General features: G+C 51.7%; 1 protein-coding gene across 3 annotated transcripts in view; it reads right to left on the reverse strand.

Moving 5' to 3' along the window:
* Positions 1-7,706: 7,706 nt before the first annotated feature.
* PLEKHD1 (pleckstrin homology and coiled-coil domain containing D1) overlaps positions 7,707-26,523 on the reverse strand; it is a 39,967-nt gene continuing 21,150 nt past the window's right edge. Inside the window, exons 7-14 of one of the 3 annotated variants that reach the window (XM_081830349.1) lie at positions 24,516-24,610; positions 22,963-23,056; positions 21,351-21,529; positions 20,658-20,790; positions 20,146-20,290; positions 19,521-19,670; positions 19,048-19,213; positions 17,067-18,164 (exon numbers count right to left, since the gene is read on the reverse strand). In XM_081830349.1, the coding sequence (XP_081686475.1) occupies positions 18,149-18,164; positions 19,048-19,213; positions 19,521-19,670; positions 20,146-20,290; positions 20,658-20,790; positions 21,351-21,529; positions 22,963-23,056; positions 24,516-24,610 (978 nt within the window). In that variant the 3' untranslated portion in view covers positions 17,067-18,148. Of the gene's footprint in view, positions 8,700-17,066; positions 19,214-19,520; positions 19,671-20,145; positions 20,291-20,657; positions 20,791-21,350; positions 21,530-22,962; positions 23,057-24,515; positions 24,611-26,523 lie in introns of those variants that run through there. The other 2 variants (XM_081830348.1, XM_006735807.3) reach the window with 2 other exon arrangements.

Genomic DNA, 26,523 nt, shown 5'->3' on the forward strand with positions numbered 1-26,523 from the left:
ACCATCTTGTGAAGCCAGAGGTTTGAGTGCTAAAGTCTGGTGGTTTACCTGCAAAGGGGAATCCAGTAGGGTGGGCTTCACCTCACCTGATACACCCATTATCACTTATCACACCAGCCCTTCCTGCCTCTTGAGATTCACAACAAAAGGATATTGGGAGCGAAGCCATTTAATTATTTGGTACGGGCCCAGCCAGAAGCATTGGCCTTACTTTTCATAGTCTGCCTCCATTGCCATTGACGGGTCGAAAATTCTGCATGGGCTCCCGTTTCCTGCAGCCACTAAAAGAAATGGAAACAAATAACAAGGAGGGAGGGGAGTGAACTGCTTTGGGAGGGGAAAAGGCTGACCGAGGAAGGGTTATTAAAATAAGTAAAAGCATCACTATGTTCCAAAAAGGAGAACATGCCGTGAGAGCACAGAAATAAGAGACAGGAATAAAAAGAAAGGAGGAGAGGTTGGAGCACACTAGGATGAAGCCATAGACAGAAAAATGCAGGTGGGATATGTATCTTATGAGTCTGAGCATGGCTAAGTAAGTCAATGTTTCAACAGAGGGCTTAGAAGCCCCTCACTGGAACCATCTGAAGTAAGAGCCAGGGAGGAGAAAGGAGAGAGCAGGTGCCTTAGACACTAACGGTTTGCTATTTGGGTCCCGACTCAAAATGTGGTCATGGTTCATAGATGCCAGATCTACGTAGATAAGGGTAGGCAAGCTGACTCTAAGGGGTTTTCCAAAAGTTGCCAAAACTTCTAGCAAAAAGAATGTACAAGTAATGAAAACACGTACAGTTTCTTCTGCCAGTGATTGAACCAGTTAACAAATCCTTGGAATCCCTTAGAAGGTACTTTTGAGATGTCTCTTCTCCGTGTGGGCACCAGAATGGATCCAGTTACGACCTCGAGTAGCAGAAGAAAAGGTATGCAAAGCTCAAGGGAAAGCCAGTATGCTTCGTAACTTTGAGGGCGCGTTTGGTAGCAGTTGCATCATTTGGAAGGCGAAGACTTGAGATGGACACAAAGTGCTGGAGTTCAGAATGATTTAGAAAGTAATAGATTATATTTGTTGGGCAAGAGAAAATCTGCTACGGATTTTCTTCACTGTTCTTATTGTCCAATCCTGATGAAAGGTGCCAGATTGCCCTGAAGCTTTTCGATTTGGCTGAACGATATGAAATTGCTGATCCTCGACTGTTTTTTGACCTACAAAGCAGCAAACAGCAAGGTGACTTTTGCCCTAAATGGGCTGTCAGAAGCCCCTCAGGAACTGGGCATGGAGGTAGGAAGGAGATGCCCAGATGGCTGGGGTGTCCAGGTCTCATGCAAAAATAGATGTCCCTGAAGGAGCTGTCCCAGACAGGTCAAGAGCAGCCTGCTGCTGTGCACAGGCAAAGGGGCAGCTTCTCTGCCTGCAGGAAGCAGAACTTCACATCAGTGTGTCTAAATGGGAGCTCGCTTGGCCTCCCCCACGACAGCAGTGAGCTGCACAGCAGTGCATTTTCTGCAAACTTTTCTGCAGAGTCTGTGGCCTTCTGTCTGATGCATGCTCCCAGGGGTCCTGTAGAAGCAAGTCGATCAGCACGCGGCTGCCTGTCCAGAATACCAAACAGCAAACAGCAGTCTCTCTGCCCCAGCCGACTGCACTGGCACCAACTCCCCGCTCCAAGAGCCCTCTCCCTCCCTCCACGGTGGCTCTTCTACAAACCCACCTGTTTCCAGGTGGCAGAAATATGCCCCGCAATCCAACAATGATTCTAAAACCTTCTCCATGACGATGCAGGGCTGCAAGCAGGCTGCCAGCTCAGAGCCAGCCAGCGAAAGGCCCCAGGGGCAGATGGCATAGAGACAGCTCAGGGCAGTGGGGGATGCCAAAAGTCAGCCCGAGCAGCTTTGCATTTTGGGAGTTAAAACCCCAAACTCTGGGAAAGGGGTCTGGGGAAGCAGTGAGCAAATGTCTCCAGATGCCCAGCAATGATCATTCATTAACCTTGACTTTAGCACCGAAGCCAAATAGTCCAGAGCAGCTGGGACGTCCTTTCTCCCTGTTACAGCTGAATAAGAGGAGGGAAATCCTGAGAATCCAGCAAAGAGGGACCTGGTTTTTTAAATGCGCTGCCAGTGCTTTGTGTTTGGACAAATTCTTTATAAATCTCAAATGTTGTCCAGATGGTGTGTCTCACAGATGTTGCCTCCCCCAGCTGGCCCATATCACCCTTAGCCCCCGCTGCTGGCGAGGTGGCCGGAGCCCGAGAACCAGGATCTCCGCTTCCCCTCCCTAGTATCTAATGACAGCATTAACCTTAGGGCAGGATGCTAGGCACAGCAGGGATGGCTCCTTGAGATGCGGCATCCACAGAGAAGCTTTCTAGGAGACAGCTTACTGTTGGCAGTGTGCGGGGGCATCCAGAAAAATCATAAACAAGTGAGAAAGCCAAATGAGGAAGGTAGGGGCGTATCTGTGAGTTGGAAACCGGGGTGAAGCTAGGAGCCAAACCAGATGGCATCAGTCCTCCTTCTCAACTCTGCCCTTCAGTTTTGGCTTCACTATGGCTAATGCAGAGGCAGGACCCCCGGACCTCTAGGCACCCTTTGGTGGGGAGCCAGGTGCCTCCCCTGCCATGTGCATACTGTACCCCACCCAGCCTCACCCCACCTGTTTAAGCAGAGCCTTTCCAATGGTGTGGTGCTTCAATGGCTGGGTTTCAAAACGGGGGGTACCAAAGGCTCCCAACTCCAACTTGAGAGCAGAAGGACGTACTCATGTCAGAGGCATTGAAATCGGACCATTTGCCACCAGTCAGGGAATCAGGCAAACCCAAACTCAGGGCACCCAGAGCTCTTTATCCCCATTCTCCTGGGATTTTCAAATAGGATCAGGGGTCTCTCCCTCTCAACTCCCCACTACTCTTCTGATGGGGTCAGCGCTGAGCTCCCGTTCTGCCATCAACACTAGCTCTCGCTACGGGGCAGAGGAGTGGGCATTTCCTTTGTGTGGCTTCCTATGGTCACTTACTCTCCACACAAAGAGGGAATTACCAAGGGAGGGCCAAAGGCATGTCAGCTCTGGCTCGGGGCTAGCTCATGGCTGCAGATACTTGATGTCAAAATGCATTACTTTTATCTCCTAAATTACAGGGCCTGCTATGTAACTTGCAGTGCCCAGTGCAAAGTGAAAATGCATGGCCTCTCATTTAAATATTATTAACAATTTCAAGACAGCTTCAGCAGAACATAGAACCACGTACGTAGCCTTTCTAAGGGCAGGGCCCCGCGTGACCACACGAGTTTCACGAGCTGACTCTGCCAAATTGTTATACTTTACAGAAGAGGCTGTAGCCCAAACACCAGGAGATACAATATCTGAGGTTTTTAACTTTGAGGGGGATTAGGACTTTTCGAGTTGCAAAACCAGATTTGTATTAGACAAAAGACAGAAATTCAGACACCTTATTTTATTGTCTTTTTAAATTTAATTCCCGTTCTGATCCTTCCCTTCAATGGAGTGCAAGGATTGGGAGTGTTTTTCTAGGACCATCAGATATGGGTGGTAGGACACAGCCTTTCCCAAAGTGGGAGAACCTGCTTTCTGCCCATATCATTGAGAACCAGCCCTCTTGCAAAATTGTGTAGTGGTTAAAACTGGAGAGCCAGACACACCTGGCCTTTGGATCACCTTAGGCAAATTATACCATTTCTCTGAGCCTCAGTTTCTTTGTCTGTAAAGTGGGACAATAATGGTAAATACCTGATGGGTTGTCCTGAAAATGAGATAAAGCATGCAGAGAAAGGGCGCCTGGGGGCTCAGTTAGTTAAGCATCCACCTTAGGCTCAGGTCATGATCTCAGGGTCCTAGGATCAAGACCCTCATTGGACTCTCCACTCAGCGGTGAGTCTGCTTTCCCCTCTCCCTCTCCCTCTGTGATCTCTCTCGCTTTTGCTCTCTCTCAAATAAATGAATAAAATCTTAAAAAAAAAAAAAAGCATGCAGTGAAAATGAGCATAGTGCCTGGCAGGTAGTATGAGCACAATAAATAGCTTTTATTATTAATCTCATTATTTTTTTTTTAAATCAGTGCTTCTAAAAGTTGAATTCTGTTGAAACAGAGGTAACCATTAGCTGAACAATTTCTCTTAACTTCACTGAGAGAGAACGTGCTGGGAGGGATGCAGAGAGGCTGGCTGGAGGTGTGATGTTCCATTCAAATCACAGACCTTAAGAGTCCATTAGGGTGAGACCACTGACCCTCAGCTAAGCTCCTGAGGCATCCCCCCTGCCAAAGCTGAATAAAGGTAGTTTTTGCCCCATTTCACAGACAAAATTAAGTTGAAACTAAAGCTGTCTTAATTTTAGATTACCCCCAGTGATGTTTTTCTTAAGACCTTGGTTCATGCTTCTGGATATCTATACTAGAATGTAGTATAAAAGGGTGACCATTTAAAACCAACATGTATAGAGTATGTTAAAGCTTAAGATTACAAAGATCCATGCCTTCCACATATTATGACTCCTGAACACTTTTAAGTAAGGTGAACGCGAACTTCGGAATGGTGACCTTGCATTAGCTAATGTGACCCCATGAGGGGTGTGCCCAGGGGATTAATGACACTAGGGGACTCCCCTGTTTGATGGCTTATTTGAGGGTGGCCTCCCCTCCCACCGTACTTCACCCCATGCTCCACTAGGGAGGAAATGCCAGCATAACGTCTCAGAATCTGTGCCCAAGGGAGCTCAGCTTTTTGTATCTTTCCAGAAATGTGTGGGATGCTGGCTGAAACACTGGGGAGTAAACCACTATAATCTCCTTGTCACAGTGGAGGACATGCCTGAGGCAGATGTGGGGTCTGATGCCCCATCTTCTCAAAAGTACCAGTCTCATTCTTTTTTGGTTCAAGGATCCATTCCTCTGCTCTGGGGCAAACTCAATCCCTAAAGACCTGCTTATATCTGAGGCCGGAGGTCACTAGACCCACTGAGCCCTTGGAATGCTAACACTATTTCTGAGCCTTCTGGGCAGTAGAATCACAACTGTGCACACCGGAGGTTTGTTTAGGAATGTGAGGATGCTGTGCATTTGGTTCCCAAAGCTGAGGTTGATGGTGGGGGGGCGGGGGGCGAGGCAGGCAGACTGCACTCTTCTGAACCCTCAGGCCGCAATGAAAGATGCTGTCTGTACAAAGAACCCCAAAGAACGGTCTGGCAAAGGAAGGAAGGAAGAAGGGAGGGGAGGAAGGAGGAAAGAAAGAAAGAAGAAAGAGAGGGAGGGAGGGAGGGAAGGAAGGGAGGGAGGAAGGAAGGAAGGACTAATAAAAGCAGCAACGTCTAAGTGCTGCCAAGGTCAATGCTCTTGGGAAGTGTCTCAAGGAAAGGCTGGCTGGAGGCCAGAGCCCCAGCTCTCAGAGCAGCTGCCAAAGCCTTGGCCTGTTGCATGGTGCATGGTCCCATCTACGTAGTGACCAGAAAAATCTATCAGGGCAGCCCCAACGCAGATTTGTAAACAGACCTCCACAGTTGTACGTAAATTGAAAACAGCTTATAGGGCGCCTGGGTGGCTCAGTTGGTTAAGCGGCTGCCTTCGGCTCAGGTCATGATCCTGGAGTCCCGGGATCGAATCCCACATGGGGCTCCCTGCTCGGCAGGGAGTCTGCTTCTCCCTCTGACCCTCCTCCCTCTCATGCGCTCTGTCTCTCATTCTCTCTGTCTCAAATAAATAAATAAAATCTTAAAAAAAAAAGAAAACAGCTTATAAAAGAATTTGCACACTTTTCCAATTAAATGTGATGCATAGATTTCTACAACACCCACCCCTTTCACCCAGGTTTTCAAGGCAAAGATAATCAAGGAAGGGTCACTCCTGCTATAAGTCACAGACCTAATCAAAACACTGCCAGGTCTCACATTTGGGTGAAGCACATCTGATAACAGGGGTCGTGGGCTGGCATCTAGCACTGGGCTTCACTTTGGCCATAGTCAAAATCCCGCTTGGGAAGCACGCCTTCCTGGGGCCTGGCCTGTCTGACTGGACATGGAAGAAAGTCCTGGGTGTGTATGTAGGAAGACAGAGAAGAATGGGACCTGTTCTGCAGTTTCTGCTTGGGATTAAGCACAAGGAAGTGCTTACAATCTCTGTAGGTGAGAACGAAGGCAGAATGCAGGTGTGTGTCACTACCCCTGAACTAGTCAACATTTACTGAGTGCCTACTGTATTCCAGGTCCTGAGCAAAAGGAGCACGTAAGATTGTGGTCCCTGCCTCAAAGCACTCCCAGGCCGGGCCACGTGCAGTGTGTGTGTTGCAAACAAGCCAACAAGTCTTTATAGGGTTCTCTGGTGTGTGCTCCTGTGAGGGCATGGGTGAAAGCTCCCAGGAAGTGCTGGTCCAGCGACGCTCCAAGACAGCTTCCTGGGAAAGTGACAGCTAAGCTGAGGCCTCAGAGAGGAGCACAAGGCTGCGAAGAGGCTTATTTTTCTCTTGTGTTCTAGTGCCTGGGAAGGCAGGTGGTCCGGGCTGGGTAGATGGTCCCATGGCACTCGCGGTCCAGGGCCTAGCTTCCTTCTATCTTACCTTGCCGTCTTCTAGGGTGTTTTCTTTATTTGCACGATCAAAGTTAACCCAGCAACACCACCTCCACGTTCCAGGAAAAAAGAAGACGTAGAAGGCAAACAATTTCCTCCTGTGGATGTTGTGTACGTCAGTTTTTGCTTCCTTCTCACTGGCCAGCACTTAGTCATCTGGCCACTCCTGACTGCAAGGCAGGCTGGAGAATATAGTCTCTGACTAAGTAGCCGTCTGTCAAGCTAAAACTACGAGAAAAAGGAAGAGAATGGACACTAGTGGACAATTAGAAGTTTCCGTCACAGCAGGGAGAGAATGGTCTATGCATATACCACAGTCAAGGGCAAGAAGCAAAAGAGGGTACGAGGGGTTGGGATGGATTCAGGGAGGGCTGTGCTATGTCGGGCATGGTCATTAATCCTCTCACCCAGAGCCTCACGACATCAACCTTGAATAAAAATCACTCTGAAATTTGCAGTCGATTTGGTCTATGAATAATTCAGCATGGCTCTCAACTCGGGGAAGTATTCGGTTTCTGATGCTTTTTAACCTACAGGAGACGGACAATAGGTAGCACGCCTCGGGGGATGCATCTGCTTAAGTTTGAGTGAGTAGATGGGAGGGAGGAGGGAAGGAAGGAAGGATAAAAGGAAGGTGGACAGGGAGGGAGAGAGAGGAGGGGGAAGGAAAGTTAGGGATAGAACAAATTGCCTCCTTCAAGCATCTCAGAACAAGGATTTTAGCTCCTGCCAGGTATCAGGCTCTGGGGAAAGAGCCGTAGTCAGGCTGTGGGAGCTCTCTGGGTGACAGGCACCCTGCCTCCCAGGGCAGCTGCAGAAATGTGACGACTGAGTGTGAGCTTGTCCACCAGGGAGTGGTGATCCCAAGCAGGAACCCAGAACCAGTGTGCACAGCTCCTCTTGGAACGCCCAAGGCTGCAGGACCATCCCCCACTCCTGGCCTGGCATTGTCCCAAGACTAGAAGGGGCAGAAGGAGAGAGATGGGGACTGGGGTCCAAAGGCTGAGCTCCGGCCCCAGTTCTACCTTCTGTGGCAGTGGGACCTTGGGCGGATGGCTGGTGTGTGGTGTGACAGGATAACGGGATCTGGCCAGAGACCTCATATCCTCCAGGCCTACCCCATCGTGAGACAGATGAAATGCAAGCTCTTTATTACTGAAGTGTATCTGCCCTGGTAGACGAGGCTGCCCCACGTAAGGGACACCTTCATGTAGGCTGAGGGCTCTCGTAGGGGGCCATTTTTCGTTTCTCCTGAATCCCAGAACGACGTAACCCTCCCATAGTAAAGAAAGATGCATCCCACAAAAAGCATGCTGAGGGAAAGTGAGCAAGAATATCTGTCCAAGATTGAGGCAGAGCAGGTTCATTTCACACCCTTCATGCTTACTCATGGAGGGAAGTCCCTGGGCTTGAAGGAGAGCCAAGGAGGTACCCCTCCCCATCACATAGGCCTAGAGCACTACCTCCTTCCCCAGGTACCCCATCAGGCCGGGCGTCTGCTATTCCTTAGGATGGGAGAGGAGGGTGGGCAGGGTTAGGCAGAGTGGGGATTCAAGTTTCTCTTGAGGCCAGCATTCTCTGACCACTGTTTCTTCATCTTTAAAATGAAAACTGTAAAAGCACCAGGTCTGTTTCTTCGTGAGCTGACTGGAGGGAAAGCTGAGCCAGTGGAGGTGAGAGCCAATGGCAAGGAGCCTCTCCACATGGGTGACCTTTGTTGAGGCGGCCAGTCTCTACTTCAGCAAGCCCTTGCAGGACCGGAGATGGACAGTAAGCATATCCAAGGGAACAGCAGGCTCGCTGGAGGGGCTCATTGTGGATGAAACCAGTCCTTGCCGGCGAGCTGCCTAAATGCTTGTTGGGAACACTCCTGTGACACCTTGAGGAACAATACTCCATGGTAGACAGCCTGGCACGGGGGCAGGTAGGTGGTTGTACGTGGTTCACTCGACTGTGTTGGAAGAGTCCTACAGCCGGGCGCCTGGGTGGCTCAGTCGTTAAGCGTCTGCCTTCGGCTCAGGTCATGATCCCAGGGTCCTGGGATCGAGTCGTGCATCGGGCTTCTTGCTCAGTGGAGAGCCTGCTTCTCTGTCTGCCGCTCCCGCTGCTTGTGAGCACTCTCTTTCTCTGTCAAATAAATAAATAAATACAATCTTTAAAAAAAAAGAAGAAGAAGAAGAGTCCTACAGCCTCCTCCAGTAACAGGCTCCTGACGTCCTCCTCCATCTCAGGGAGGGAAACTCAAACTTGAGTCCACCTGTACCTTCGCCGACCGCTCTACTCACACTGAAATGACCCAAAAAGCTGGGCGTCGTCTCTCTTTGGCTCTTAGCAACAAGAGACAGACTCATTTGTAGGCAAATATTCAAAACATTCCAGCCTCAGTCTTTTCCTTCAGATCCTCCCAGCAAGGCTGTTGCCATGACAACCGCTGCTGACCGCCTTCAGGAAGCCGCTGGAGCCCAGGGCGGATGTGCTCCTGCTGTGGCCGCTGCTCCTCAGCATTGCCCGCCCGGTGATGCCACGGTCCTGGCAGGACCGTGGCAGCGCACCCGCGCACCCGCGCACCCGCGCACCCGCGCACCCGCGCACCCGCGCACCCGCGCACCCGCGCACCCGCGCACCCGCGCACCCGCGCACCCGCGCACCCGCGCACCCGCGCACCCGCGCACCCGCGCACCCGCGCACCCGCGCACCCGCGCACCCGCGCACCCGCGCACCGCCACAGCGATCCCCTGCGTTTGTTCTTCCCCCCCGGCTCCGGACCCGCGGGTTGCCTGGGGAAGTACAGACCCTTCCTCCTCGCCCACGGCAGTGATTCAGCCAAGCGGCGGCGCACGACCCGAGCCGCGGGGCCTGTCCCTTCCCTGCGGTGAGTATAGGCAGCCTCGAGGAAGGAGCTCTCTCCTTCCTCTGGCCAAGCTGCGGCTGCCAGTGCCTAGGTCTTCTCCCAGATGTTTGCAGTGGGACAGAGCAAGGTCAACACACAAAAAGAAGGCAAGAGAAGCAGAGAGAGAACCAACATCCCGGTGGCAGGGTCTCCAGTTCTAAGCCCCGAGGCCCGGTCCCTGTGGCTCATACTTCGATTCAGAGACGTTTCCAGCCTCAGGAGCCAGTATGTTCGTCATGGCAACCAGAAGTGTCCTGATGGGCCCTCCCGCCTTTCAAGTGAATTCTTCTCCTTTGCCTCCCATCCCCCTCTCCGCCCCATCGGAAGAAATTCCTTCCCTTCTCTGTCTTGATTTGCATAGCTCTCAAGTGGAGAGAATGCATCTTGTTCCCAGCCTCTGTTCATCCAGGAAATGTTAGAGGAGCAGGAGGGGACAGTGCAGCTTAAAAGGCCCAGGAACTCGAGAATAGGTTCCAGAACTTAGAAAATGACAGAAATGGTTCACGCTGAAGAGAGGTAGAGAGTCGGAAAGGAGCCGGCCCACAGAGCTGGCCAGAGAGGGGACACGAAGTTGTGTGCTCTGCCAAACTGGCCATATGGGCACCTCCTGGCACTCGCAGCCGGCCGCAGGCTGCTGCCGACGAAAAATGCATTCAGTCCCCACTCAGGTGAGAGGCAGCCACGGCCCCGGCTTCCCTCCCTTTCCTGAGCATTTCCCACTAATATTAGGCCTCAGTCCCTCAGCCCTGACTTAGAGGCTTTACCTTGAATACCAAACCGAACAAGCTCTGTGTGTGTGTGTGTGTGTGTGTGTGTGTGTGTGTGTGTCTGGAAGGAGCAGGAGAGGCTTTCAACCAAGTGGCTTAGAAATGTCCCATCAGACAGAGTGAGCGTGAGCAAGACCACCATCGCAACCTCAAGGAGCATTCCCACAGTGCAGACCAGCACGATGTAGTGTTTGTGCGAAGCTTTTACAAATCACAGAGCTCTCCCTTGCAGCTCTCTGGATCCTCTCAACAACACATGAGGTAGTAAAGGCAGGTGTTGCTGCTACATTTACATTTGAGGACTGTACGTTCACAGCGGAGAGATCCGATGCCCAGAAATGTTAAGTGATGTGCCCAAGTCACACAGCATGGAAGGGGTGAAACCCGAGCCCCTCCACAGGCGTCCAATGGCCTCTGCAACAGTGTTCTGTTCTATCTTGGAGGCTGGAGCCCTGCAGGCCGATTCACTAGCACACATTCTACTGAGCAAACAAACCCCCCCCCGGCCCCCCCCCCCCCCGGAGCAGGCAGAGAGGCGGAACTGGCAGTGCTAAGTGATGGAGCTTTATAGGCATTCCTGAAAGATCTCTTCTGCCCCAAAATATCTCAGATAGAAAGTCATGGTTTAGGAGAAGCACCACACAATTCTTTAACCCTGTTAGCCCCCATGGGTAACCAGGGCTATCCAAAACTGGTTACCAATGGGGCTAATATTCTGAGTCATGAACATCTTCCTATGCAGTGATGTGCCTGATATTCGGGTCGGCATCCCCAGAGACACAATGGCAGGACAGGCAAGCTGGTGTTTTTGTTTTCTGTGGGGAGGCTCTGGGCTGCTGGGACTCTCCCCCATTTCCACAGTGTTGCTTAGAGTGCACAGAGAGACCACTGCTGCTCACTAGCATCTAGTCACCTTTTACCTTGGGTGCTCAGCCTCCCCTGCAGGGGATGAGGCCATGTCACTGAGTTTCTACCAATTAAATGAGGACAGAGGTGCTCTGGGGTACTTACAGGCACAATGGAAAAGGGAAATTCTTATGGATCGCTGGAGACTATCATCCCAAGGGCAACCTTGGAAGCTTTGAGTTGATGTGTGAAAGGTGGCTGTCAGGGGCGCCTGGGTGGCTCAGTGGGTTAAGCGTCTGCCTTCGGCTGGGGTCATGGTCCCAGGGTCCTGGGATCGAGTCCTGCGTTGGGCTCCCTGCTCAGTGGGAAGCCTGCTTCTCTCTCTCCTTCTGCCACTGCCCGTGCTTGGGCTCTCTCACTCTCTTTCCCTCTCTCTCAAATAAAGAAAAAAATAAAATCTTAAAAAAAATAAAAGTGGCTGTCCCATAGGTCCCTGATTGACATCTAAAGGACTCTCCAAAGCCAAGCTGAACAAACAACCAGGGTTTTGACTCTTGTTCACAGTTGTCTCCCCGGTACCAGGACAGAGTTCGGCGCATAGTACATAGTCTCCAATGTAAGACATCACTGAGTATAAGGCATACCATTGTTTTATGTACCACTAAGAAATTAAAAGTGTTGCCAATTAAACTATGACATCATGCTCTCATTCAAAATTTTTATTTTACATTTATTGAGAATTCTTTTGGATTTGATGAGTCACAGATTTTCATTGTAAGTCACTCTTGTGCATAATAAAACGGTGAATAAAAAGTGAAGTAATGGGCGAAGGTATTTCTAGAACTTCTCATTCCAAATTTGATTCCTCTCTCTTTGACTGAGAATCACAATGACCATCTTTTTTTCACATGCTGGCATCCTCCGAGGCCTCAAGAGTCTGAACGATGCAGCATTTCTCAAAAGAATCCATAAAAGAATGAAGTGTCCTATGTACAGGGCTCTGCAGCCAGCTTTATGATTCTGTGGGCCCAGCTGTATTGCAAGTGCCCCCAGACATGTCTGATTCACCACCTCCCTGACAACCACGTGACCCTTATTTATGAAGAGCATGCCCTGTGAGTATTTTGGGATTTTTTTTTACTCAACTATTGACAAACAGTGTTCACATTGTGATGCTGGGGTATCTGATGTCTGCAAAAGCAGTGACAACCCCACAGAGATGGCCATGTGAGCAGCAGGAATTTGAAATATATCCGAATTTCAGGGACATCTGGTGGCTCAGTCAGTTAAGCGGTTGACTCTTGTTTTCAGCTCAGGTCATGATCTCAGGGTCCTGGGATCAGCCCCTCGCCTGGCTCTGTGCTAAGCATGGAGCCTGCTTGAGATTCTCTCTCTCCCTCTCCCTCCCCCCCTTCCCCAGCTCACGCTCTCTCTCTCAAATAAATAATCTTTAAAAAATTAAAAAATTAAAAAAATTTAAACTATACCCCGATTTCAGAGATTTTGAGTTGCAGGGGTGTGTGTGTCTAGAATTTTCAAAAAATATGCTTGCGGGTTCTCAATAAATATTTGTTGACTGAATGAGTAGATGAATTCTAGTTCCCAGTCTATGAATGAAAATGTTGTGATTTCCTTAGGAAAAAGACCTCTCCGTCCTTGGGGATCACACAACAACTCTGAAAAAGCTAAGGTGGCTATCAGTTAGGCAGCTCTTGTTTGGAAATCACAGAAAAGCCAGTCAAAAAGGCTTAAACAATAAGGAAAGATAAATCAGATCGCATAACAAGAAGTCCTGAAAGAGGGCAGACCCAGCACTGGTAAATTCAGTGACCACTCAGTAAGGACCAGTCTCCTTACCGTTTTTCCAGGCCCAGCTGCCGTCATGGTCACAAGCCGGCTGCCTTATTCCTAGGCGTCATATCCAGACATGAAATGTCCAGTGGACAAAAAGGGATCCTACCTTCTCTGTGACTTGAAAGGTGAAAAAACCTATATCAGAAGTCCTCCAGCAAACTTCTCATCGGCCATCCTGGTCCCATGCTTACCCCTAAGGCAATCCCCAGCAGAGAAGTGTGACCACCAGAATTACAGAAGGGTTTTGAGAACATCTAATTCCACACCTTCATTGTACCAACGGGCGATCAAATGGCTTGCCCCTCTCTCAGGATTAATCACTGGTTCTGTAGGACCACCCAGGCCCTCTAGATCTCCAGCCCAGGGGCTTCCCATTGGCTGCCTCCTCCCAGAGGAGACTGGACTGAGAAGCCTGGGGCAGGGCAAAGGAGGGTGAAGGGCAAGAGACCACCAGCCTAGAAGTGGTTGGAGGCAGCAAGAAAAAGCCTGGTTACTTTACAAAGTTCTTAGGAGGAGAAGCTCCAACCCTCAGAGCCTGCTACGTTGGACTAGCAGATCTTCAGAATGAAAGAATTCTCGGGAAACTGTCAGTTACAAAGCAGCTGAGTCAATCCCTTAAGAACCCATAACAGAAAAGATCTGAGTGCAGACTCTGGTGCCTAGAACATAGAGGAACTCCATATATTTATATTTGCTGAAGGAAGGAAGGAAGGAAGAAGGAAATGGAGGAGTGGGGGGAAAGAAAAGAAACCCACTAAAAATAATTTACATGAAATTATTTACATATTTACATATGCTAGAAAGAACACTGGCCATGAACTCAAATACCTGAACCTCCACTTAGGAGCTGTGTGACCTTGAACAAAACTCCCTTAACCTTTGGCTTTCAAGGAGAGGGATATTGTGAGGACAAAAAGGAGAAATCAATGTGAAAGCACGTGATGTATAACAGACTTAATAAATGATGGCTGAAGCAGAGACTTTTGTTTCGTATCTTAAAGGGGAGAACAACTGGGAGATTCATCAGCAATAATGCAGAACCTGAGCAGTGTCCCCAAGCCCTCCCCCTTCTCTGTGAGCCTTAGCTCACTTTGCCCCCAGATTTTGCCGGCCCAGCGCAGAGCATGCTGCCATCTGCTGGGAAGAAGGAGGAAGTGAACTCCAAAGCATCTCTTCATACCAGGCCATTATGAGGAGCAACCTGGAAAAAAAGGGAAGCATAGGGACCCATCTTCCCTTCCCCTCAGCTGTGACTCTCTTATCCTTTAAGACCGGCAGGGCCCTCGTCACTGGCCAACAATTTATAGAAAAATAAGATTTCAATCAGTTTTTCTTTTCAAAAGTGGTAGGATATTATTCAACCTTAAAAAGGAAGGACATTCTGACATGTTACAATGTGAGCAAATCTTGAGGACGGTTACGCTAAGTGAGACAAGCCAGTTGGTAAAAAGACAAATCCTGTGTGATTCCACTTTTATGAATTATCTTAAGAAGTCAAATTCATAGGAAAAGAAAGTAGAATGGTAGTTGCCAGGGGCTGGGGAGGGGGGAAACTGGGACTTGTTTAATGCATAGAGTTCCAGCCTTGCAAGATGAAAAGTTCTGGAGATAGTTGCACAACTATGTGAATACACTTAACACTATTGAACTGTACACTTGAAAATGGTCAAAATGGGGGGCGCCTGGGTGGCTCAGTCGGTTAAGCATCTGCTTTTGGCTCGGGTCATGATCTCAGGGTCCTGGGATCGAGCCCCACGCATTGGGCTCCCTGCTCAGTGGGGAGTCTGCTTCTCTCCCTCTCAAATAAATAAATAAAATCTTTTTAAAAAATGGTCAAAACGGTAACTTTTATGTTATGTATATTTTACCACAATGAAAAAAATAATAGTAAGTGATAGAGATAATAAGCACATGGTAGGTGCTTGACTTCAGGCGATGGCATCCCAATAAACATCTGTCGAATGAAGATGGAAAGAAGTGACGCTGAGAGATGGTCTCAGACATCAGGATGAACATGAGAATGGACATCTTTCCTTTCCCAGGATGGCCTTCCAAGTGACTAATTGGTCACCACTGCCTTTTCTTTGGGCTGATAAATTAGTTATCTTTCCTCTTCTCATCTCAACACTAAAATTTTCTGACAATTGCATGGCATCAAGCTTGACATGAGCCAGAACATCCTTCCTCCCTAAGAACTGTATTTCTGTGATTAGCGCTGGTAGGGACAGTCCTATTTCTGTTCATCCCAGAGCTGCTGGTTCCCAGTTTTCCCAGTTCATAGAACTTGAGAACTGCAAAGGCTCTGAGCAGCCTTGTGAGATTTAAGAGACTTATCTCCTACCTAATAAAAATATATACATATAAAAAGCATTTTTTTGTTTTTAAAGATTTTATTTTTATTTATTTTATTTTATTTATTTGACAGAGAGAGAGAGCACAAGCAGGGTGAGCAGCAGGCAGAGGGAGAGGGAGAAGCAGGCTCCTCACTGAGCAGGGAGCCTGACAAGGGGCTCCATCCCAGGACCTTGGGATCATGACCCGAAGGCAGACGCTTAACGGACTGAGCCACCCAGGTGCCCCTACAAAAAGCATTTTAATTGGTGACTTATTAAAACCTACAGAGCTGAGAGCTGACCTTTAACCACCAGAGACACCCCCACCCACCCCCTCAGCAGCAAGCAGCACGCGGGACAAGTTCTTTCCCTTCTCTTCTTGTGACCGCGTTACTGCTCTGCTAGAGGAAAGGTTCTCCTGTGATCAGTGACACTTCAAGGCCCATCAGCCACAGTTTTTGCCCAGGAAACAGGACAGGCTGAGTCTGTTTACAGTAGGACCCTCAGCCTAGAGGCGGGGATCAGATCCTTCAGGGGAAGCAAGACGAGTGCAGAGAATGAGCCCCCAAATGCACTGGCAGCTGGCTCTGGCTCTGCAATCTACAGCCCCTGAGGTGAAGCCTCCTGCCTTCGAGCAACCCTGTCTCAACCCAGCTTCTCTGCCTGATCATTGAGTCTCGCCCAGAAGCAAAGCCAGAAGACTCCTTGCCCCTTGCTCACCAGGAGTGTGTGAGGTAAAAGAAGCAGTAGCTTTCCCCCCAGGAGTCAAAGCCATAAGATTTCTGACTTTGGGGAGCCTTGGGGTCCAAGCAGCCCCATCCTGGCTCCTCACAGAAGCACAAGATTCCCCAGGAGCTGCTGGGCTTTATCTGAGGGCTTCAGAGCGGCCCCTTTGTCTGGTGGTTTTAAATACTACCTTCCATAGAGACCAAATCTGACACAGGCTGGTTCCCTGAGACTTGAGCAAGTCTCTGGTCTGCCAACATCATTCACCGTGAGCTCCAAATTTTACTCGGATGGTGCCCGATCACCCACAGGCTGCCCAGGTCATGCTGAGCTGGGTGGGATAGGATTGGGGAGGGGGGAGGCAACAGTGACATCTCTCCAGAGACAAATACAGGCAGTGGATCCTTCCCAGGAGCTTGGAGCTGGGCAGTGGGTCAGGACCTGAGTGTTTTACAGATCTCTTACCTCACCCATTAACATACTTTTGGGGAACAGCATTACAACCAGGACGACCACATAATTATCACCTAAGCTGGGAGCCATTAATAATTATGCTAGGAAACAATACAAACTGGGACAGTCCTGGGCATGATGATCGATCACCCATCCCCAGGGAGGAAACAAACCGAAAAGGAGGAGAATCCAGTCATTACCATTTCTTGCTCTCTCTTATAGGATTACAAAACAAAAGCATAAACCTCTCCTCAGCAGAGAAGGCATGCCGTCAATTTCCAGTGGGATACTGAAGCCAGCAAGCCATGAAACTAGGTGTCTTTCACCTCCCCTGGAGCTATTCCCACTTACATAGTCTGCACCCTTTGGTCAGTGCTCAAATCAGAATAAAAACCAGCTGACAGTCCTCGTTACATGGGGACGGCCGGGACCTCAGGGTGGGAACACCGATTTTTCAGTTAATTATTAAGAAGCCACTCCCAGGAGGTGCAGCTTTGCGGAGTAGTTCCTCATAGGTAGAGAAACGCGCAGGTTTATTAAGACTACATGCGGGGAATCGCACAATTCCACATATGGCCTGCAGGGGGCAGCATCTCTCTAGCAATGATCACACCACAAGCACTACTGCGGGAAATCCATTTAATTGGCCAAGGAATACGGGTTTGTTTTTTGTTTTTTTAATCAGATCAATACATTTCCAATAAGTAGTTTCCACTGTGATACATTTTCATATAGAGATGTTGCTCTTTTTCTATTTACAGTGTTAGGTACATAGTGAGCTTTTAACAAATAAATACTTGTGGACTGATCAGCTGGTTGAAGATAACCCAGACTTGCCTGAGGCATAGAAAGTACAGGGTGAAATGGGAGGAAAGCAACTAGGGATTGGTGAATGTGCACAGAAAAACACTTTCTATTCTGGTTAATAGCTTGCGTGGGGGGAAAATGTATTTGGAAATTTCCAAAAGATATTTCTCCAAGAGCAAACCATTATTAATCTAATTCTTTAAAAAAACAAAAATAAAAAACAGCAATCTTGATTGTATACATCTTCCTCCTCATTTCAAAGTCCATCCTCTATTCATGTTAGATAAATGAGTTCCAAGTTTATGCAGGTTTCTACATGTTTAAAGTTTTTACATTTAGACTCATCCCTTTTCAGATGTATCGATTCTAAGTGCCTCTGCCCCTGTCCCCACCCAGAGTCTGCAGAGACTGGCTGAAGCCATCAGAGTCCACCCAGGACTTTAGCTGAGTCCCCTTAGCGTCACAGGGCAGCCGCGAGCACAGAGCAGGGCACCGCGGCCTGGCCTGGGCTGGCCGTCCAGCAGATATGCATGTATTTTGAGGGGGTGGGGGGACAGCACGTCTGCTGGGGCATGCCCTACGGCCATCTGGGGCATCTGTGCACCGCTCAGACGGGGCTCCTCGCTCTGTCTGCCAAGCAGCAGAGGATCAGCACCTTTAACCACCAGTGACCATGAGCACCCTGATCCCTGGTAGACCCCTTTTCTGGAGAGATGATAGACCCAGGCAGCTTTGGAGGGTGTGGCTAGGAAAAGAGGAGAGCAGACTGTCTGCGGCAGAGGGGTGCCCCCCACAGACCACCGGCAGGGTGTTTCAGCTTCACCCGATGACATGGGGCCAACCAACGGCTACTGGCCTTATTACAGGTCCGGGCCCGTCATCTTCCAGGGTCACATTGCTTCACTGGGTAAAGCCTCTGCAGGGAGAGGAGGCAAGGTGCCTAAAGCAGGCGCAGCTCAGAGGGGGACGTCTGTGATCCCACAAACCAAGAGAGGCCCCACAGCCAGAGGCAGCTGCCTCCCTATCCAACCAGGAGTAAACAATGCCACCTTGTGTTCCCCCCCCCCCCCCCGGCTTACTTCTTGTCCTCTGGGAGAGCCCTCAGAATCGCTGCTGGCCCCAGATCCCAGCCAGGGCCCTGGGCCCTAGGTACCCAGCAGGAGGGATATGGGACGGAGGGGTCAGGGTCACATCACCCTCCAAACCAGCTGCAGCTGCAGGCGGGTGAACTCAGCTGGTGAGAGGAGCAAGCGGGTAGCCCCTCAGGGAGGGCCCAACCTCAGGAAAGGAGACACCATGGCAGGTGTGCTTTGTCACAGACCCGAAAGTCACTGCGATAGGTCCCGCCCTGCCCCACGATGTGGTAGAAGTGAGCAGCCTCGGCTGAGACACATCTATGGGTCTCAGAAGCAAAGAAAGGGTTAGGAACCCCTGGGGGAAGCAGGTGTCAAGGTGGGGAGGGGAGGCCAGAGAGGCAGCATCACAGAGATGTAGCGGGCACAAGAACGGGCTGTGGGCCCTGCCTGCCCCATTCCCCAACCCAGAGGTCTCCAAGCGCAGCCAGGCCCCTCCTGGCCTCACCAGCTTGGGCCTGTTTGGGCCTGATGCAAACCCAAGGGTAGGGTCTGGGGCGGGGGTGAGGGAGGGGCCATCGCCGTCCTTTGAGGGGGAGGCTGGCCGCCAGGCAGAGCCCTGGCCCAGAGGGGAGCCGAGAGGTGCCAGGTAGAGTTAGACCTCCCCCTGGCACCCCTTCCCCTACTGAGGAAAGACCTGGGAGGCAGGGAAGGCCCGCTCCTCACTTTCCACCCCGGGGAATCACCGAGGGGGCTCCTGGCTGGTTTGCCATGATGTGGTAGATGGATTCTCGGAAGCGCTGGTCCCGGCTGAGCCTCTTGGCCACCTCCTTTAGCTCCTCCATGTTGTTGGCATCCAGCTGGGAGGTCATGAAAGACTGGGACGGCTTCACTGGGGAGAGGGAGGCCGTGAGCAGCCCTCTCTCCACCGAGGCTTGGCCCGGTCCCCAACCCCAGCCCGCCTCCCCCGCTCCCCATCCCACAGGCTGCCGAGCTCCTCCCAGCCTCTCCGCGCCCACCGGCTCCCGGAATCCCGGGAGAAGCCCGAGGCCGGTGGAGCCAGGTCCAGGCCGAACTGTCCAGCCTCCGAGCTGGATCAGCACTTCCCAGTCCCCACCCTCCCCTCTTCCGGCAGCGTCCCCACCCGCGGCCTCCGACCGTCCCCACGCCAGCAGGGGCACGCGGATAGCCACACTCACTGTCATTCCAGGAGGTGCTGGACCGGCGCCGGTGGAAGCGGCAGCTCTTGATGCGGCGAGTGGCCGCCTTGTGGATGTACACCGAGTTCTTCATGATGACCGGCATCTTGGCCTCCAGCTCCGCGTTCCGGATGCACTCCTCGAAGAACCCTGCGGCCGCAGTGCCGCTGCGTCCTTCCCGCCCGGCTCCCGCCCCACGCCCCGGCTCCCGCCCCTCGGCTCCCGGCTCCCGCCCCCCGGCTCCGCCCCCCGGCTCCCGGCTCCCGGCTCCCGGCTCCCGGCTCCCGCCCCCGGCTCCCGGCTCCCGCGGGAAAGGCGCGCTGGCGCCCACCCGCCCCCGCAGGGCACCGAACTCCCCGCCGCGCCCCCACCCAGTTGCGAGGGCCTGAGGAAGCCGAGCCCAGGACGCGCCTGCCGCGGGAGTCTGGAGAAGAAACTCCCTCCGTAGCTCGGGGCCACCTGATGCACACCAGGCCCCTTGCGGAGCTCCAGGCCCCTTGCGGAGCTCCAGGCCCCTTGCGGCGCTCCAGGCCCCTTGCAGCGCTCCCGGCTCCGCAGGGTCTGGACTCCCGCGGGGGCTGAGCCCGAGGGCTGGGGGCTGGCACCGGGGCAGAGGGGGGCTCACTTTTCAGATGGCTCACGTCAGCCCGCATCCTCTCCTCCTTCGCCTTGTTCCGCACCTTGGAGTTGAGTCCTTGTTCCAGGCTCCGCAAGGCCCCCTCTGCCTCCCGCAGACGCCTCTCCAGGTCCATGCGGACCTTCACCTCCGCCTGAGGAGAGAGGGAAGACAGACGAAAGTGGGGTCCCGGGGAGCAGTTGCCATCTCCCGTGGAAGCCTTCCCTGGTCATCCCCTGGCTCAAGCGGGCTTGCTCGCCTCTGGACTTGAATGGAAGTTACCACATCCTGCTTCGTGTCTCGAGCCCTTGACCAGATGTCCCGGACTCAGCCCCTGCACCGGGCAGGGGTCTACCAATGCTGCCCCACCCCAGCAGCGGGCTCACTGCTCCCCCAAATGGTGGCTCCATCGCCTGCCCCTGGCGGGTCAGACTGGCAGAGATAATTGAGGTAGCTGCCAGGTAGAGATGTGAGAGGGAAGGTCCAGGAACACGGGCCGCTCCCAGCGTCCAGGCCAGCACCTTGAGCTCCTGCTCGGCCTGCTGCTTTTCTGCGGTCAGCTCCTGCAGCGAGTTCTGCAGCGCCTGGGACTGGCTTGAGTAGAACTCCCGCTCCTCCTCCAGGGCCCGTGAGCGCTCCTCGTTCTCCTTCATCCTGCCGGGTGAAGAGGCGCTCAGTGCACGCTCACCCAAGGGGCTTTCCAGTGGGAGGGCAGCCCCTCCTAGAGACCTGGCTGGAGAAGCCCTGACACCCAGGCTTCCTGAGCCCCAGAACTTTCTGGGTTCTGTCACCCCGGGGATGAGAGGAGTGGTGTGGACAGTGAGGGGAGCCCCTGGCTTAGAGTCAGAAGGCTGGAGTCTTGGGTCCTGGTCTTGCTAGTTCTGTGACTTCAGGAAAGCCCTATCAACCCTCTGAGGCTCAGTTTCCTCATTTGTACAAAGGAGCTACGAGGAGAGGACCTGCCCAGCCTGCCACAAAGTACTGTTAGGCGGACCTAATGCCTGTCTGTATGGTTCACACCAGTGCAAGAGAGAATGATCAGGTCAGCTCTGGGTAGTGAAAATTTTCTTCCCCTTTGTCTCATGGGGAAACTGAGTCCTAGGCAAAAGGAAGTAAGTGATCTATCTGGTCAATGCCAGCTAGAACCCAAGAATCTGTGTGTGCAGTTCAAGGAAAGTTATCAAACTGGACTCCGGGCTTGAAGGGGCTCTCACCGCTTCTCAGCCAGGAGCTTCTCCTCCAAGAGCTGCTGCATCTTCTCTTCTATCTGCCTCAGGTTGCTATGGAGACCCCCACTGGGAGGGGGCCGCTCGCTCTGATTGGCCAGTGTCTGCAGCTGGTTCTCATTCTCCTCCAGCATTGCCAGGGTTTTCTTCTTCTCTATGGAGAGTTCCTGGCATGGAGGGAGGGAGGGACAGAAGAGAAAGAGCCTAATTTAGGTTCTCCAACATGGCTACCCTCACCTGCCTTTCAATTTCAGGGAGTGATGCCCTCCTCACTCAGTCTTCTAGGAGAGACACCTGAAATATCTTCCTTCTTCCCTGGAGGTAAAAGGCCAACCAAGATCTCCTTCTTCACAAAGAGGCAAGGTTACTCTCCATCAAGGGACTCAGGGAGGAGCCCAATGCAGCTTCCAGGGAAGTTGGCATCTATACAGCTGGGGCCCAAGGGCACCATGAACTTCAGGGGTCTTTATTCCTCCAGGGATGAGTGAGGGAGTGTGTTGGGCTCATGAAAAACACCCAAGAGGAGCCAGCCCTAGAACAGATTTAGACGTCATCCCCATTTATCAGGATGGGGTCTTGTACTACCCCAAAATTTTGGAGTTGAAACACTCCACAAGAACCATCTCTCATGATGTGAAATGGAAAGATAAACAAATAAAAGCACCACAAACAAAGCCCCAGTCACTTGAGAGAGAATAGAAACCTTGCAGCCTTCAAGGCAATTCATGAATTCAGTAAACATTAGCAACGTGCCAGGCTCCTGCTAGGTGCTGGGCTTGTAGAGACCTTAAGGCACGGTCTAGTGAAGTTCACAGTTTGCAAAATACAACCTAGTGTCCCGTAACAGATGTGCAAAGTTCTGCAGGAGCCTAGAGCTCAGAGCAAACCCTTGCTTGGGAGAGTTAGGGAAGCTTGGCTGCGGTGATATTGGAGTTTAGTCTTAGAAGGATGGATGTGTTCTCCAGGCAAAGAAGAGGTGAAAGGATGTTCTGTGTAGAAGGAACAGCTTGGGCAAAGGTGTAGAGTCTGAAAGAGCTTGGCTTCCTCAGGACACATGAGCTCTGGTTTGGAGTAGGGGTCAGACTGTCTTTGTGCAAGATGTGGAGGGACAACCAAGGGAAAGTTGGGGAGGAGGGGCTGGGAACAGAGTTGGCATTTTGTCCTTGATACATGCCACCTTCTTCCTCCCCCTCAGTTTCTGTGGTATCAAATGGAGGTAACATGACAGTTGATTTCCCTTCATGATCAGTTTCACCCAGGAGCAGCTAAGTGAATGAGCCACAAGAAGGAAGAAGTGGGTGGTTCTACCACACACTCTAATCAATCCTCCATCTGGCATAAAAATATAAACACTGAAGAAGTTGGGTTTCCCAAGGCCATAGTCAGAGCAGGACAAATTTGAATTTGCTCCTCTGGGTCCTGCATTAGGCCTCCTGTGCTCACTGGTCCACAGAGAAGAAACCTTTTAGATCAGCACTCCATCATGCTCCATTCCCCTGGTGGAGAACCTTCTGGGGAAATGCTGTTGGAAAAACTAGTATCATGTAGCCCAACCAACCAGGCTGCCTCCAGGCCAACCAGCTGACCAGTGGCCCCTCACCTCCAGCGTCTGCTGCAAGGTCTCTGTAAGGTGCCTCAGCTCCTTCTTCTCTTGCTCCACACCCTTGAGGCATCTTGCAGTCAGTTCTAGCTCCCTGCAGGGACAGAGGGCTGGGTATGGCAGTGCCCACCCCTCCCAATCCCCTCTGCACACAGAAACGCTTCTGCTTCACCTCCCGATATGGCTCAGAAGGGTCCTTGGAAGGCCAGCCCCTCTCTGCATGGCAGGGTCCTGACAGCAGCTGTAGGGACCTGGGCCTGAAAGAAGGAGATCCCAGCCAAGTGGGGTTGAAGTCACTTGCTCCAGGTACACAGGCATCTGTCAGGTGGGATAAACCCAGGACCACCCCACAGGCAGAGAGAAGCACTGGAGAAACCTGGCCCTACCTCCTGTCTTCCCGGGACAGACCCTGCTAGAACCCCTATTTACTCTGACTTGGGACATGGCTGAGGCCCTTCTCTGGGGTGATAACCCCTTTGCTGCTTTCTTAACAAGCCTGGGCCCCCTCAGGCATTTACCCCTGGTTTCCCTTCCTCCTGCTTGAAATGCCTTTCCCTTTTCTCCTGCCCAGTCTCCTAAATCCTACCCATCCTTCAAGGCCCAGCTCAATCGAACCTCTCTTCACGCCCAAAGGATCACATGTATACCTTAATTCCTATGACACAGGGAGTCTGCACTGTGCCCCCTAGTGTCTGATTATATATTACTGTGTTGATCTTTCTTGGATGTGAGCCTGGTTTTCCCAACCAGATCGTAAGATCCTGCATTGTAAGATAAGAGAACTTATCTTCTATTCCAGTATCTGGCACAGTTCTGGAGATAAGCAGGTGCTCCACCATTTACTTGGTAAGATTCTCAGAGCTTCTCCCTTCCCAAAGCACTTGTTTAATTGACTTCCTTTTATAAGGTTGTTGCAAGAAAAGCCTTTCTGGGCTAACACTGATTATCAGTAGTGTTGAGGAGGAGGAGGGCAACAACCATCACCACCAACAGTACCCAGAGCATTAGTCTCCAAATTCCTAGATAGTCTGAATCAGAGTGACCTGGAGAGCTTTTATGAAATATAGATCTCTGGGCCCTACCTTCAAGAGACTCTCATTCTGTTATATGATCGTAATGTGCAACTGGGCAACTGGGTTTGCAAACCATACACAGGACTAAAGATCCCAAGGGACGTCATTAGCCAGAATGAGAATGGACTGAGCAGGGGATGTTGAGGGTCTTGGCTAACAGCACCTCCAGGCTGACTTTTTCCCGTCTGCCTCTGGGTAAGCAAGACTTGACAGAGGCACGAGGGGCTCGTTGCTGGGGGGGTGGGGGTGGGGAACAGGTCTGCACCTGCTGGTGCCTCACTTCCAGTTTGTATGGGGTCTACAGCTCCTTCTGGGCTGCCCCGAGGCCTGGAGCAGCACTGGGAAGATAGACCCAAACCAAGCCATCAAGTAGTGAGGCTCTCCTGGGTGAGACCTCCCTGAGCCTGATGGGAGACGTGGGTTCTAATGCCCTGCCCGAGGCGCACCTTCCTCCTACCCCCTCCTGGGCACCACCACCACCTTTTGATCTGCTCCTGCTCCATTTTCAGCTCCTGCACCACCTCCTCAAACTGCTGCTTCTCGGCCTCCAGCACCTGGTTAAGGCGCTCAAGCTCCTGAAGAGAACCAGAGGGGAAGAGAAGCGTCACAGGCAGCAAAGGGCCCCTGAGGTCAGGAACCGCCACTCTGGTCCAGGGCCCCCCCTGGGATGCAGTGCAGGCCAGGCCGTATGCGAGCCGACTCGGGGCTAAGTCCCGAGGAGCCCTGGTCCCACTCAGCGAAACCCAGTCTCAACAAGCCTTATCAAACATACTGAGCATGCTGCAGCCAGGGTTTAAAAAGGATCCCAATGTCGTTTCCCTGTGACTGGAGGTGATGATCGTTCTAGATGTCTACTCTGCTGGGCAACTCCAGTCGCTAATAGCCTCTGGCGTGCTGGCCGACTCTCAAGTGCTGGAGGGAACCGGGGGTGAATGTGTATTTCCCTTAAAGATCCCTAGAATGCCATTGGTTAAGGATGGCGAAGGAAAGCCATTCCCAACCCCAAAGTCAGAAAATCAGGACTCTTTCTTCCTCGGGGCATCTAGGAAGTTAACCAGCCCAGGTGGCCGCAGCTTTGCCTGGGCTCGGCCCAAAGGGCACAGGGGAGCCAGAAAGCACCGGGCAGGCCCCCAGGCAGGGCCAGACTCAACCGGTCAGGAATGCTGGCCAGCACCGTATTTTCCCAGCAAGTATGTGCCCTCCACGGGTCCCATTTTCCTGGGCCTCACTGGCAGGTGGGGCTGCAGGGTGCACTTCGAGGGAAGCTTAGCTGGAAGCAGTTTTGTGACAACTGCTTTGCTCCTCCATAGTTCACAGCGCGGGAGGGTATAATTTCTAGCACCTCAGATGCCAGCAGGCCCTGGCGATGCCTCCAAGAGCCAGAGTGAAACTGAGGCTTCTGAAGATAACACGGCAAAACAGTCCTTTGGCTTTTCCTAACCCTCCTCCCCACGTTGGCCCCAGGTCTACATGATATAGTGCGTTTCCCACCTGAGTCCATAACCATGTGCCCAGGCCATACTGAGTGCTGGGCGACAGTCAGAGAAATGGGCACCCATGAATCAGAGCCTTCTATGGTCAAAGCCACTTGAAAGGCGCATCGGTCTTCATCACACACTCGAATCCCGGAATCAGTTTTCCGGCCAAGAGGTGGCCCGGGCTCTTGCTTGAATGGCTCTCATGACAGGGAATTTGCCCCCAGTTAAGACAGCCTGTTTCACTCCAGAACAACCTGCTCAAAGTTCTTCCTTCCGGGTTCAACCTCAGCACGGACCCTCTCTGAAAGTTACAACAAGAAGCACTGAGGAAGGGCCGCAGACTTTGCCGAAAGTTTTGTGGGGCTCAAAGGAGAGGGCTGAATCTCATTTATGGAGCAAAACTGCCCTCCAATGCCCCCATAGCCGCGTCTGTCCTTCGACCAAACTCTCTTCCTTCAGCTAACTCCCTTGCTGGGAACTTGCTGCCTCAGATACCATCTCGTCTTAAGCCCTTCTCCTCAGCCTTGAAGACTGAAGACCCCAGCCAGCAAAGGAAGAGCCGAGGAATGGCGCTTAGCAAAACAGAAGACTGGCAAAGCCAAACACACAGCCAACTTGTGGACACCCTGAGTCCCTCAGGTACACCTAGGAGAGGGGGCAGCCCGTTTCATCCACCAGTGCCATCTGAGCCCAAATCTGCCTCCTCCTAATTTCCATCAGTGTGTTCACCTTCTCCCCTTGGAGCCATAGAACAAGACTGATCTGTTTTCCCTTCAGGTGTTGGGGACAGCTCTTCTGTCCCCAAGTCTCCTCTCCTCCAAGCCAAATAATCCCGGCTTCACTGCATTATTTCTAAATCCCCAATAAAAGTAATTATGCTTTAGAAAAGAACGCAGGCCCCTGATTGGGAAGATTATAGTAAAGGTTCTTCCCAGTTAATTTACAGGCTCAATGCAATTCCAGTAAAAACCCCAATGAGGTTTTTTTTATAGCTTCATTCACTCATGCTA

This window comes from Leptonychotes weddellii, chromosome 9 (genome assembly GCF_054177405.1).
Source record: "Leptonychotes weddellii isolate Sample4059 chromosome 9, ASM5417740v2, whole genome shotgun sequence".
NCBI classification, from domain to species: Eukaryota; Metazoa; Chordata; class Mammalia; order Carnivora; family Phocidae; genus Leptonychotes; species Leptonychotes weddellii.